The sequence below is a fragment of the Solanum pennellii genome, chromosome 8, assembly GCF_001406875.1.
Source record: "Solanum pennellii chromosome 8, SPENNV200".
Lineage (NCBI taxonomy): Eukaryota > Viridiplantae > Streptophyta > Magnoliopsida > Solanales > Solanaceae > Solanum > Solanum pennellii.
Window position 1 is genome coordinate 64,810,720 of NC_028644.1, and position 13,596 is coordinate 64,824,315.

The 13,596-nt window shown below is 35.0% G+C and overlaps 2 protein-coding genes across 4 annotated transcripts; both read left to right on the forward strand.

Annotated features, from left to right (window-relative positions):
- Positions 1 to 1,353: 1,353 nt before the first annotated feature.
- Positions 1,354 to 7,293, forward strand: LOC107027087. 2 transcript variants are annotated; one of them, XM_015228259.2, is made up of 6 exons: positions 1,363 to 1,490; positions 1,899 to 2,544; positions 3,141 to 3,223; positions 4,310 to 4,905; positions 5,774 to 5,885; positions 6,922 to 7,293. In XM_015228259.2, exons 3-6 carry the CDS (start codon positions 3,144 to 3,146, stop codon positions 6,956 to 6,958), a joined length of 825 nt encoding a protein of 274 aa, XP_015083745.1. In that variant the 5' UTR covers positions 1,363 to 1,490; positions 1,899 to 2,544; positions 3,141 to 3,143; the 3' UTR covers positions 6,959 to 7,293. The 2 variants fall into 2 exon arrangements, with proteins under 2 accessions (XP_015083743.1, XP_015083745.1); XM_015228257.2 differs by lacking the exon at positions 1,899 to 2,544 and having other exon boundaries at positions 1,354 to 1,490.
- Positions 7,294 to 8,540: 1,247 nt separating this feature from the next.
- LOC107028713 (programmed cell death protein 2) lies at positions 8,541 to 13,480 on the forward strand. 2 transcript variants are annotated; one of them, XM_015229882.2, is made up of 11 exons: positions 8,541 to 8,672; positions 8,982 to 9,246; positions 9,360 to 9,443; positions 11,363 to 11,496; positions 11,591 to 11,688; positions 11,886 to 11,974; positions 12,050 to 12,155; positions 12,284 to 12,432; positions 12,516 to 12,586; positions 12,738 to 12,852; positions 13,015 to 13,480. In XM_015229882.2, exons 2-11 carry the CDS (start codon positions 8,992 to 8,994, stop codon positions 13,183 to 13,185), a joined length of 1,272 nt encoding a protein of 423 aa, XP_015085368.1. In that variant the 5' UTR covers positions 8,541 to 8,672; positions 8,982 to 8,991; the 3' UTR covers positions 13,186 to 13,480. The 2 variants fall into 2 exon arrangements, with proteins under 2 accessions (XP_015085368.1, XP_015085369.1); XM_015229883.2 differs by having other exon boundaries at positions 8,549 to 8,672; positions 8,987 to 9,246.
- Positions 13,481 to 13,596: the final 116 nt, after the last annotated feature.

Genomic DNA, 13,596 nt, shown 5'->3' on the forward strand with positions numbered 1-13,596 from the left:
TATAACCAAACTTTGATCTAATTGTGTCATGTAGCAACCTGTTTGTCAGTCGCCTCTCTCCCTCAAACTCTCGCTCACCACTCTTCCTCTCCCTCTCTCGCTTTTATACAAACACAAATGTATAAAATGTGTTTGTGTTTGTATACAGCGAATGAAAATTGTATATATACATATATTTTCGTTCCCTTTCTTTCCTCTCCCAGATCTCGCTCGCTACTCTCCAGATCTCGCTCGTCACCATCCCAGATGTCGCTCGCCACCCTCGTCTCTCTCGCTTACATAAACGAAATGTATAAATTGCGTTTCAGTTTGTATAAAGTGAGAGAAAATTGTATATACACATGCAAATACACATATCTTCGTCCTATGCACTTATAATTATACAATACAAATATTCCCTTACGGCCTTACCCAATTTCTTTTATCTTTATCTTTTTCTCGTTTTATACGTACGCAAATTATACAATTAATCTTTTGTATACAACTGTTTTCTTTTGTATATGTATAACGACTTATACAAGTGATTTCTTTGTATATGTATACAAATTATATGGCTGTTTTTTTTTATATGTATAGCGAAATTTATATATTTATGTTTGCTATTTTATGTAAAGTATAACTATAACATATAAATATGATTTTTATGTTTGCTTTATGTGAAAGTTACTCTATAAATTATGACATAAAAATAATGTATACTATTCTAAAATAACATAAAATATATATGAATAATATCACTGACAAATATCTTTAGAAAAATCATATTAAAAATTAATTGATTCTTCAAATTTTATTCATATATTACATAAGTTCAACAAAAAAATAATACATATTCACAAACACTTAATTGTAGTGCAAAAATATAAGCAATAGTAGTGTAGTATATAATGAAATAAAAAGGGAAAAAATTACGTGAATATACTAAAATAAAAAAATATTTATCATTTATAAGAATAATATTTTTTTTACTTGATCACTTTTAATTCATTTATAATATAAATTTAATACATATTACAAAGAACAATTTATTGTTCATATATAATACAAGTTTTAATGATGGATAATGCATTTATCACACATTTTAATACACTTATAATACAGTGTGTCAAATTTTTATCAAACAAACATAATATATTTCAAAAAACAATTATAATTCATATATATTGCATACATAAAAATTCACTTTTAATTCATATTGCAGATTTAATACAGTATTGTTATAAATGGTGATAAATAAAAAATATTGCTAAAATCGGTAATTATTTATTAAAATGTAATAATTTATGTAATTTTTTCTAAAAAAAATTTAAAAATTTAAGTAGCTAATCCAAAAGGACCATCAAATTTAAACCCTTTGCAAAACGCAGCTTAAACCCTGCTGCAATTCTCTTTGCAACTCAGCAGAGTAGAAAGCGAAAATGGGGGAAAACGATTTGTGGGACGATTCAGCCCTCGTTAATGCGTTCAACGATGCCGTATCCAAGTACAAGGTTCTTCCTTCACTCTACGTTCTATGAAAGCTCATACTTCCATTGCTCTTACTAGTCTATTTTTCAACATCTTCAAATGCATATCAGCTGTATTTTCAATATTTGCTTTCAACGCAGTTCTGCTGAACTTAGAATTGCTCGTCTTTCTAGATGTATTAGTAATCTAATCATTTCATTTGTATTTCTCTGTTTGGCGATAATTTTTGGACTTTGATTAGTATAATTTAGATGAAAAATGAAATTCAAATGGAGTGGAATGGGATAATAGCGGGTTCATTAACCCGAACAGTGTTGTAATTGAGGGTAGCTGTTGTTTTAATATTATTTTTGCAATTGGAATACTTTCTGGCTTCAATTTAAGATATTCAGGAAGAATATTTAAGAAACCCCATTTTTTGTTTTTCCTAGGACTACCAGCACGAAATTGACTAGGCTATAGAGTGTTGATCCCATTGAATGTGGTCAATAAGGAACATGGTGCCATTTGGTCTTGATTATAGTTGTTTTCAGGTCATCATGTACGCACTCGACTATTCAACCAAATAACTCATAATTTTGAGTCCTCGACTAGCACAGGTGCGGGGTAACTCCCAATCAAGCGTAGTTAATCTCTTTTAGGTTTAATTTTTTCACTTGACAACTTTTGCTATTGGCTTTTAGTCTTGAGTAAACCTCTAGGCAGTTGGATATTGTGAAGAGATTGGAAGCATTAAGTTGGACATGAGAAAATGATATTTACATGAGGACCCATCTTTTCTACTTATTGTGCCTTTCATTTATTTGACTTTGGGTTCTAGTATGTCAAGGGAATGATTTATGGTGTTTTTTGCTGCCAATGTATCTGAGATGACGGGGAAGAAAAGAACAGAAGCGATGTGGATTCCGTTATATTGTGTTTTAGGAGGAGCACTAGAGAATTGTGTGGTGCTGGAATGAGGGAAAGGAGGGCTAAAGAGAGAAAAAGTTGCTGCTTTCTGTTAGGGAAGGGAAGAAAGCATATCCTACAATGTATGTACCAGAGAGCAATATAAAGTTCTTTTGAAGTAATTTTTAGGTAAACTTTCAAGGATATAGTTCATTTAATTTACCATGTCCTGCGTTTGAGGATGTTATGAGAGTTGTTTTTGTCTTTATCTGAGTGCAAGTAGAACTTTCCTGGGTGCATCTTCCGACTTCCATTGTGCAGGCTATTTCGTATGTGAAGTTGGGTCTACTAATTTCTTTTCTGTCGTTCTTACTTAAAATTTTGTTGAACTTGAATTTAATTTGTTTTTATCTCTGGGATACTGGATGCCTAGGTTTAAAAAAAGTATTGTGGCTCTCCTTTCTCCCCCTTTTCTGTTCCTTCTTTTTCACGATCATAATTCTTGACATCATTTTGATTCCACTACTTCTCTGCATTGGCCATGATCTTTTGACTCCTCCTAACTTCCCTAGCTTCCATACAGCCTGCTTTTCTCTCAAACCCTCCAAATCAGTCTTCATCCCGACCCCTTCCATAAAGAGAGTAACTTAAGTCACAGCTGCTATTGCACAGAACTTAGAATCAAACACAATACTTGTTTACTGATTGTTATCATTTCTTACTCCTTTCCCCTTTCTAAGAAAATTTTATATGTTTCTCTTGATGTTCTTCTTTCCAATTTCCAGATTATGCATAGTATAGAAGCTAAAGTTAGCAGCAAAGAGGAGAATGTGACAGCTCCTGACGACGGAAGCAATGAGCTGAAAAGGTCCATTTATGACTCAATTTGAGTGATATCTCTTTTTATTTCTTATTTCGAGCTTAATGATTAAAAATTATCATGAAGGAAATGCTACCAGCTAAGAAGACTTGGACATTTCTAGCTCTTAATGAATTCAATTTTAGACTCAAAATGAGTGATATTAAATGGAAAAGTTTGTTATTTTCTAACTCTCAATGAATTCAATCTATGACTCTAAATGAGTGATATTAAATGAGCTTGAAAGGCCTATTCATCATTTGAATCAACTGACATTTCTTTTTATCTCTTCTTTGAGCTTTTTAGTGTTAAAAAAATAATGAATAGGAAATGCTACTACTTGAAAAGATTTGCACAAATCTAGAGAATTAGAAAAGTTTGGTGTTCTCAAACTCTTTTTATTACGTAATTCTCTTAAATTGATGCATCTTGAGATGTCTGCTTTATTCTGCTTGGGTTTCAACTTAGAGGTATGTTAAGCACTTTTACTTTGCCTTTCTAGTAGGGCTGATTAAAATTCTTACATATTCTGGTTGGTAGACTCATAGGTCAGATATCATCTTTCTGATGATTTATCGTTGCAATACGTTGTTTATATGCCACAACTTCCCCTGTTGATTGCTTTATTATTGAACTTTATCTTCCTCCCTGTATCCACTTCTTCTACTTTTTGTTTGCTTCACATGTGCCAGCCTGGGTAGTAAATATGCAGAGGTACTCCTTCTGTCCCAGTTGTGAAGGAGTTTGGAGTACTTGGGTCAAAACACTTAATTTTGACTATGAATAAACTATACTTATTTGAAAACTATCCCTCACTTATGGGATTTCACTGGGTATAATGTTGTAAAAACTTTATCACATACTACAAGTCAAATGTCAACATCTAATGATTCAAAATATTTTTAAATATTTTTAAGAATAGTCAAAGAAAAAACTGTTTTACTCCCCAAACCGTAACACCTTTACATAAAATGGGACTGAGAGAATACTTCTTGTGATAAGCTTTTTCAAGTGACATCAGGAAAAACAATTAACTGTCTGGAGACTGACATTCTGCTTTATTTCTCTTTTTTATTTTCACCTGTGTGGATGAAGCAAAGGGGAGGGAGGTGATAACAGCAAACTTGCACCAGATACCACTACAGAAATGGGGGATGCAAGCAGCCTTCCACCAGTAAAAGAAAATTCCTCTTTTGAGGCAGTTCCTCCTCAAAACCACACTGGTCAACTGAATGAGCAAAACACCCAGTATAAGGCCATAGAGAAGTGCAGTTCACAGAGTTTAGAAGATTACAACCAGTTACTCTACAAATATTACGAACTTGAGGATCAAAGGCAAAAGATTTTGCAGCAACTTAACCAGTTTGGCATCTGGGGTGATCAAAATTCTGGTTCTGCTTCTCAAGAATATCAAGCTTATGCATCACATAATTTAAATCCAACAGAGTCTTCTTTCTACTGCCCATATGGATGCCAAAGTTGGGTATCTCCTTGCACTGCATCACCTTGTTGTTTGGGTGTAAATGAGGATGACAAACCATGCGATGCGTCTATACGATGTGTTCAAGAAAAAAAATCATCTCCTCAAAACCCTAGTTTGGTTGATACAGCAAAGGAAGCTGCAGAAAAAGCACTCTCCTCTTTAAAGCAAGCTTCTAACAAGGCTTCACTGAATTCATTTGCAAAGGAAGGTGAGCAGCTCTCTTGATGCTTTTGTGCATGACTGCTTCTTTTTATGTCTAGGGTGTGATGTGGTAGTAACTGGAAGATCCTTCAATTTTCTATTACATAATGAGGTGAAATGAATACGGACAAGAAGAAGACAGAGGTGGAGAAGAGGGGGGGGGGGGGGAGAGCAAGTTTTGACTTGGTTGGTTATGGATTACATGTGTGTTTGGTACAAAGGATTTTCCAATTTCCCATGTTTGGTTGGTCAAATATTTTGGAAAACGTTCTCTAGAAAAACGAACTCCTTGAAATCAGGAAAATGACTTGCCTTGAAGTAGGGAAAACAAGTTTTAATAGTGACATTCCACATTAATTGTGTCCTCCCACCTTCCAACACATCTCATCTTTACCCCCACACCCCTTCCTCCCGGCCCTCACCTACCATAATATTTGTCTAAATTATATACAATTGCTTTTAGGATAATATTTGCTTACCTACCAAACACGAAAAAATAAGTAGGAACCACTTATTTTCCTGGGGAACATTTTTCAAGAAAATATTTCCGTGGAAAACACTTCCCTTCATACCGAAAACACCCTACAAATGAAGATATTTGCTTTAGGAAATTTTTCTTTCAGTAGAAGTCAGTATCTCTGGGTAGCAGGGCAATCGAGTAATCTTAGTCTATTGATTCTAGGTCCTGCTATACTGAATGCATGTTGATGACTTACTGCTAGGAGCACTAACATCATATAATACAATAAGGATCTCAAATGTGCTACAGAAATTCAAAGAACAACTAAAAAATCCAATATGATGTGAGAAAGAACTTTAATCTTTCAAATGTCCTATTCCTTTAATTACTTTGTTTTTACTCTTTCTAATTTCAGGAAAACAAATAGAGATGATGAACCCTGTTGCTGCAGAGAAAACTGGCGGCTTGGAGACGGATCTATCGGAAGTGCTAAATGCATGGTATTCTGCGGGCCTTTACACTGGAAAGTAAGTTCATGTGAAGTTCGATTCTTCAATGGATGATCTGATATGCCCCAGTGTACCTTTATGTGGAAACTGTTGCTTAACACCAAACTCTTGCAAATATGGTAAATTTGAAAAAAATTGAAAGCAAGCTGTTTCAGAATCAGACCATGCAAATATTTACTCGTAAACATAATTTTCTGGTTGAATTTTAAAAAGGATCCATATCACCTCTTCAGTTTAGTGACTTTACTCTATAAAGGTTAGCTACATGAAGTTCTCTTGCTGTCGCGTAGAGAAAAAAAGGGCTGCTGATATTTTCTCATAAGCTGCTTAAGATTTAGTGGGTATGGTACTCCCTTAGTTGGTAGGAGGTAGCAGGTGTGAAATAGTCAAGGTGCGCCCAAGGTCGTCCAAACAACATCGTTGTCGAAACAAAGATAAAGTCTTCACTTGATGGAACCTTTAAAGGCATCAGTGTAAGAACTCGAGGTGTGGGTCAAAGGGAAACGACAGTCAAGGGTATGGTTCTAAAGTCTTGCAATACTTGTATCTTTTCTGTTGCGAGTATTTGAAGTGCTCTCATAGAAGGATTTGGTTTAATATTCGTTAGAAGATGACCTGTCTTAGGATGTTGTTCGGTGCAGAGGTTTTCCAATTTTCCCTCTTTCGGTTGGTCAAAAATTTTGAAAAATATTTTCTTTACGAAAGTAAGTTCCTTAAAAATAAGGCAAAAATGACTTCCCTAACGTAAGTAGTGTAATCAAGTTTCACAAATGGTATTCCACATTGATTGTGTCCTTCCCATCCTCCAACACAACTCATCTTCCCCGCTATTCCCATAACCTCATCCGCACACCCGTACCTACATCCCAACCTTCCATAGTATTTGTTTAGACTATATACAACTGTTTTTACTTTTTAGGGTAATGTTTTTGCTTACATATCGAACACAAGAAAATAAGATGCCCACTTATTTTTCTAGAAAATTTTTTCCACAAGTGTTTCCGTTTTAATTAGATTTGTAGCTCAACCCCTGAAATATTCGAATGTGATGCAGGTATCTTTCAGAGCAATCCAAGAAGAGAGATGGTTAGCGTCGTAATGATTCAGTTGGAACTCAAATGTGTTTTTGTCAATACGACAGAGGAAAAATTCATTGTATTAATGTTTGTGCACTAGAATTCAAAGCTGTGATGTAAAACTAGATGTTGTACAGCATTTCTGGTAGGTTGATTTTTCCCCTTTTTTGGGGGGTGGGGTGGGGTGGGGTGGGTGTTTCAAGTGTTGAGCTTCAGTTTTTTTCTTTCACCCTCACCTCTTACGGTAGGCGTTTGCACATTAATTTGATGATGTGTGAAAAATGAGAGTAGTATTTGAAGTTAAATTGAATAGTGCATTAGAAAATTGAAGTTGTGTTTAAAACGTGCAATTTACTTTAGATTTTTTGAAGTTTTGTGAGGGAAATTAAATTATTTACTTGAAAATGTGGTCCAACAAGTTTTTCAAATTTTAAAAACTGAGCTTCAAGTTGGAATGAAAAATTGACTTATTATTGGACAAATTTTGTTCTATTATTTTGGGAGAAGGAAAATGTTTTATTTGAAGTAGAAATTTTTGGGTTGATTTACTCAAATGTCCTTTTTTAAGGTTGTAAATTTTGTTTTTATTTTGATAAATTGTGTATCTGGCTGGGAAATTACCTTTCAGACAAAAATAGATAGAGGTGTAATATTTAAGCATATATTAACCAATGTTGCATACAAAAAAACTAGACTGTTGTTTAATGTTTGTAATAATTTACAAATTTAAGTTTGTGATTTAACATTTTCTCATTAGACTTTGTTGAAAGAGATCTTTTAAGTTATGATTTAAAAGGTCTATAAGCTATCAGAGAATAAAAAGAAAATTACTTTTTAACGCGATATTCCAAAAAGGAATAATATCCATTATATCCAATTACATGAGAGTGAGACAGTACTACTATTTAGTTGAATGATTTTAGAACAGCATGATTTTCGCAAAAAGATATACTAGTATCGGAATATATATCTATAAAATATAATATTTGATTGCACAATTTATTTTAAGTAGGATGATCTTTAATTTTTGCTTTTAAAATTAAACTTATGCCTAGCAAAGTATAAGAATTTTAAGGGCGTCAGACATAACTTATGAATATTATAATACAAAAGTATGTCAGCTAAAATGATTTAACGACTAACACCTTATTTGATGGTTGTTACTTATTGATAGTTTCGATATATTGTTTGTTTTTATTGTTAATTAAATTTTATTATATTTTATCGTTTAAATTCATCTCTAGTAATAACGAAAAGATTCATTTTATGTAGCAATCGATTTAGTGTGATTTGTTGTTACCTTAATATTTTTTTCATATTTTATCAGTTGGTTTATCACTTAAAAATTAAAACAATGAATGTGTGATATTATGTAACAACGGAGAACGATACAATCTATCCAAACATTGTATTCATTAAATAATACATTATGATACAATAGAACACAATATAATATAATACAATATATTACGAAACAATACGTAACAATCATCGGAACAAAATGTAATACAAGGGGCAAAAGTGCATTTTTCCCATGAGTTGGGCCAATTTCTAATAACCCACATTTATTTAAGCCCAAATATAAATAGAGGTTTATGTCTCTATGCCTTTAACCCTTCTCCTTGGTTGCTCTGTTCCTGCTGTTTGCTGTTTGAGGTCTCAACACTCGCTTAATCTCAGCTAAATATAATTCAAAGCTATAAAGGGAACGAGAAAACATCTAATTTAGGTATTTCTCTCCTCTTAATCGTTGTTTTTCAAAGCTTATATGAACTGGTTCTCTGTAGAAAAGTAAGTCTTTTTGATGGGAGTTCGTTATTTTCCCAGTTGGTTCTTCAACATGAGGTCTTTTTAACCCTTTATTTTTACTTCTTTCATCATGACATGAACTGGGTCTCCGTAAAAATTGAGTCTTGGTGGAGTTTTAGTATTTTGCTTGTTGTAAATTCCCTTAGTTTCTTAATTGGCTCCTGAACACGAGGTTGTGTGATTTTTCTGGGAAGTAATTGGTTTGTTTTTCAATCATCATTGTGGATAGTTTAGCGAAAATGGAGGAAGAATTTAATGCTGGAAGGATCAGAGGCGCTTCTAAGAGGACTTTGCAAATTACACCTCTTGATGAGGAAGATCAAGAAGAGGTTCAAGTTGATGACAGTGGAGATGTTGATTCGTATGATGATGATGATGAGACGGAGGAGGAGGATGAAGACAAGGAACCTGTGGGGTTAGGGGTTCTTGAAAAGCCTGAGAATGCATGGTCACTGCTACGTGAGTTATTTCCAAGCAAAGCTGGGGGTACTCCGGTATGGTTAGAAAAGTTCTCTCGTTGAGTCGTCTGCGCTATCTTCCATATTCATCAGGGTGAAAGACGCCTCCAAGGTTGATTGAGTTTTAAATTTTGTTTCTGTGAATGTAGGCTTGGTTGGATCCAATAAACTTGCCAACAGGAAAATCCTGTCTTTGCGATATCTGTGGCGAGCCTTTGCAGTTCATGCTTCAGGTATATCTTTATGTTCTCATGGAAGTTACAATTTTAGCTGCACGTTGTATCTTATATATCCTTTAGCCTAACAACAACATATGCAGTGTAGGTAGCCTCACAAAGTGGGGTCTGGGGATCCTTTAGCCTACTAATTGGAAAACATTGTCTGATACAAAATTAAGTTAGAAGTGAAGTCTTTTTAAGTTTAGGGAATAATATTGATTATTCTAGGAACATATTTCATTATTTCATGTCATAATATGCTTAAACAATGAAGGAACTACCCAAATAACCAGTTAATGTTACTGAAGCTAAAAGTAACTATGGTTTTAGCTTATAACTTTTTGGAGGTGGCCAGCAATACCCTTAATGCTGAAGAATACAAATTTAACGGTATCAAAAAAAAAAGAAGTCTCGATCTAATTTACAAAAGACAACGTTTCCAATCTAACTTGACTCATAAAAGTCTAAATCTAACTGTACAATATACAATATAAGAGGAGATGTGGTTCTTTTTTCTTATTATCCTCTTGGAGTTGGTCAATGGAACTTTAGCTCTTCTGTAGGTTTAGGATTTAATTGTTAATGACTTCTGAATATATTTCTCCTATCTAAGTTTAAGTCTATCAATGTTTCTCCCATTGCATGTTTCTTTCAACTAGACAGTCTACCAAATGGCTTGAGCTTATAGTGCGAAAAATTAGGGCCATGTAGATACTAGTACAATGCCTCCTCTTTTGAAAATTCTCGTATAAGCCCGAACCCCTTTTCTGTTCCAGCACTGCAGCAGCTTTGTAATGTAGATATGCATGATCCAATGCCTGAAATTTCATAATACATGCTCCATAATTGACTTGTGACCCTGCAATGCAAAAAGAAGAAACTATCTTCTTTGATCGCTCCACACAATGGACACCTTCTGCAAAGCTGAAAATCCCCCTGTTTGAAGGTTTATTTGAGTGAGACAAGCTTCCCTAATCAAAATCCAAGAAAAGCAAGAGAAGTTCAAAGGAGCTCTAATCTAGTGAACCAAATCTTCCAAGCCCATATATCCTTCTTGTTACTTGTTAGATTCCATCATAGTATAGCAACTTTTGACTGAATAAAGTCCTTTGGAGTGTCTCTTCCAACTGATGGAGTTAACTTTGTTGTGATCCAAAACTACGCTGTTAAGCATCTGAAGCAAAAAGCCTAAGCTTTCTACTTCCCAGTCATTCAAACTCCTTCCCAGAAAGTGATTCCAACCTTTTGCTAAATTAAATTTTGTAATTTTCTTTCCATTGTGTTGGGGGGGGGGGGGGGATAAACTGTATATGTCCAAGAATTGGTCTTTAAGCAGATGTAGCCTTACCATGTATTTTGCCAAAATCTGATTCTCTTTCCATTACTGGGACGAGAAACCGATATTTGTTTCAAATTTACTCCAATATCCTCGAACGTTATTTCCATAATCTTGTTCAATGAGTGCTTAAGAGATTTTGGTGTACCGTGGGTTCTCTAAAGTGAACTTCTCCAACCAAGGTTCTCTTCCAAAGTGCATTTTCCTCAATATTGCATCTTCAAAGCCATTTCATCAAGAGGCATTTGTTATGACTTTTAGGTTTTTGATTCTCAGTCACCCATTCCTTTTGTCTCTGGTCACTGTTTTCCAATAATCCAATTTACAAGGAATGCTAAAGTTAATTGTTTATCGTCGTGGCAAAGAAAGTCATCTCCTTAAGTTGTCCAGGCGCTTCACCTTGTTTAGTTCACTTGCTGCCTATTTTTCAATTATGTATTAGTTATTTCTGCATCATATGGGCTCTACATCTACTTATATGCAGGGTTCCTTTTCTACCATTTGTCCTCTTTTTTGTTTTTCCCGGTGTGGCAAAAGAAGAGTGGAAAGAGGAAACTGAATTGATGTTTTTCCTTTTTGTTTTTTACTCATTGTTAAGGTTTACGCACCACTCACGGAGAAGGATTCGACTTTTCACCGCACCTTATTTCTCTTCATGTGTACATCAATGACCTGTCTCCTTAAAGATCAACATGAGCAGTGGAAAAGGAACCAAGACAAGCAATCCAGGAGGTACTTCTTCACAATTGAATTTCATTGTGTAACTATAAACTACCATGCTTAGTATCCGTTCATCTAACTCTGATTACTGAATGTGTTTTTCAAGTGTCAAGGTCTTTCGTTGCCAATTGCCCCGTGATAACTCTTTTTACTCCAGTGAACCCCCAAGAAACAATGGGAAAGATAAACCTTCTAGTCCTGGAGGTAATTCCTTGGAAGGATCTACTTTTTTCATTGGTCAATGACTCAAGTTGACAATTGATTTGATTAAGTATTTGCGATTATCTATCAAAGTCGTTGGCCTTTCCTTTTCTTTCAACTCCATATTAATTGATCACCCAAAATATTTACACATAAATGTCCTGTATTTTTTGTAATACGTCTTGTCTTTCATTTCTCAGCTGTTCTCTGTGGCTGGTGTGGTACATGGAAAGGAGATAAAGTCTGTGGTGGTTGCCGAAGAGTACACTACTGCTCGGAGAAACATCAGGTCAGCAATGTGTACCATGATTCGTTTGCTCCTTTCTGTTAGGACGGAATTTTCCTAACTGAATCCAATTTGCAGACTGTTCATTGGAAATCAGGTCATAAGCAACGCTGCTTACCCTCAAGCATTTCTCAGGATGCATCTGAACCTAGTAATAATAAGACTCTTAGGGAAGTGCAAGAAGGTAAGGGTAATCAATGCTTTGTTCTAAAATCTTTCTTTAATGATATGATACTAGAAAAACGGTAAGAATGTTATATACTTAGAATGTCAGTGCATGAGAAGTTCATGGAGATTTTAATCCTTGAACAGTTGCAAGCAAGAGTCTCTGGCCAGAATATGAGATCGCAATTACTGATGAATGTGAGGATAACGTTTCTGATGATAATGGTCTAGTGAACTCATTGATTTCTTCAAGCCGTGTGGATGAATCAATTGAGGCACTTATGGACAGCTTCGAGGTATGCAGAGCTATTCTAGTGGTTGATGGATATATCGACTATAACTTTCTACTTCACAATTCACATAATTGTTTCTACAACAGGGGGGAGATGACAAGAAGAGTTGGGCATCTTTCCAGGAGAGGATATCTCGTACCCCTGAGCAAGTATTAAGGTGATTGAAGTACTTGCGCCTTTTCTCTACTATATTAATCTTGAAAAAACACTATGCATAGATAAATGACAGCCGCCACCTTCTTTGCTATTCCCAAAGAATTATGATCACATGACTTGTCACTGAGATTTGATCGTTATCTTGGAAATAGGTACTACAGAGATGCTGGAGCAAAACCATTATGGCCAACGTCAAGTGGCCAACCATCAAAAGCTGACATCCCTAAGTGCACCTATTGTGGCGACCGTAGGGCTTTTGAATTTCAGGTATAATGAAGCTTTTGCTTTGCTTACAAGTCAACTAGTGGTGATTCTCAAACTACTAAAAGCAGTTGTATGTCTCTGGCTGTCTTGTAGAAATTGTAGCTTGAGTTGTTGGTTGCCTGAAAAGTATTTTCAATCCATGCTCTTTTTTTCTGCCGCTTCCAGGTTTTACCACAAATACTCTATTATTTTGGTGTGGAAAATGATGTGCATTCTCTTGATTGGGCTACTATTGCTGTGTACACCTGTGAATCCTCGTGCGATGGACATATAGCTTACAAGGAGGAGTTTGCTTGGGTTCAAATTGCATCTCAATCAAGCACAACCCAGAGATGAGACGCGTAAAGCATGGTTTGAAACGAGATGGATAATGGACCGCACTCTACCCTTCACTTAAATACCAGACTTCTGGTTTGCCGTGAGATTCAACTCATGATGTGCACTTAACCTGCACAACATGCCTCGCGCTAAAATTTTGTTTTCCTTTATATTAATTTTTCTCAGATCATTTTTAGTTTTCCTGGTTAATTTGCAAACATTTCACATTACAATGTCAGTAGTGAATATTTTGTTGTAATAGTATGTTTTTCGCATCAATCGAGGTGTTCAGCGTCATATTGGGATCTTATTATTTCAAAAGTTTGTCTCTCTTCTAGCAGATTTGATGAATCTGTAATAGGTAATTACCCTTACTACAGTAGCTAGTATTCAATTATGCTATAATTTCAATCTCCAAGGCTTCCAACA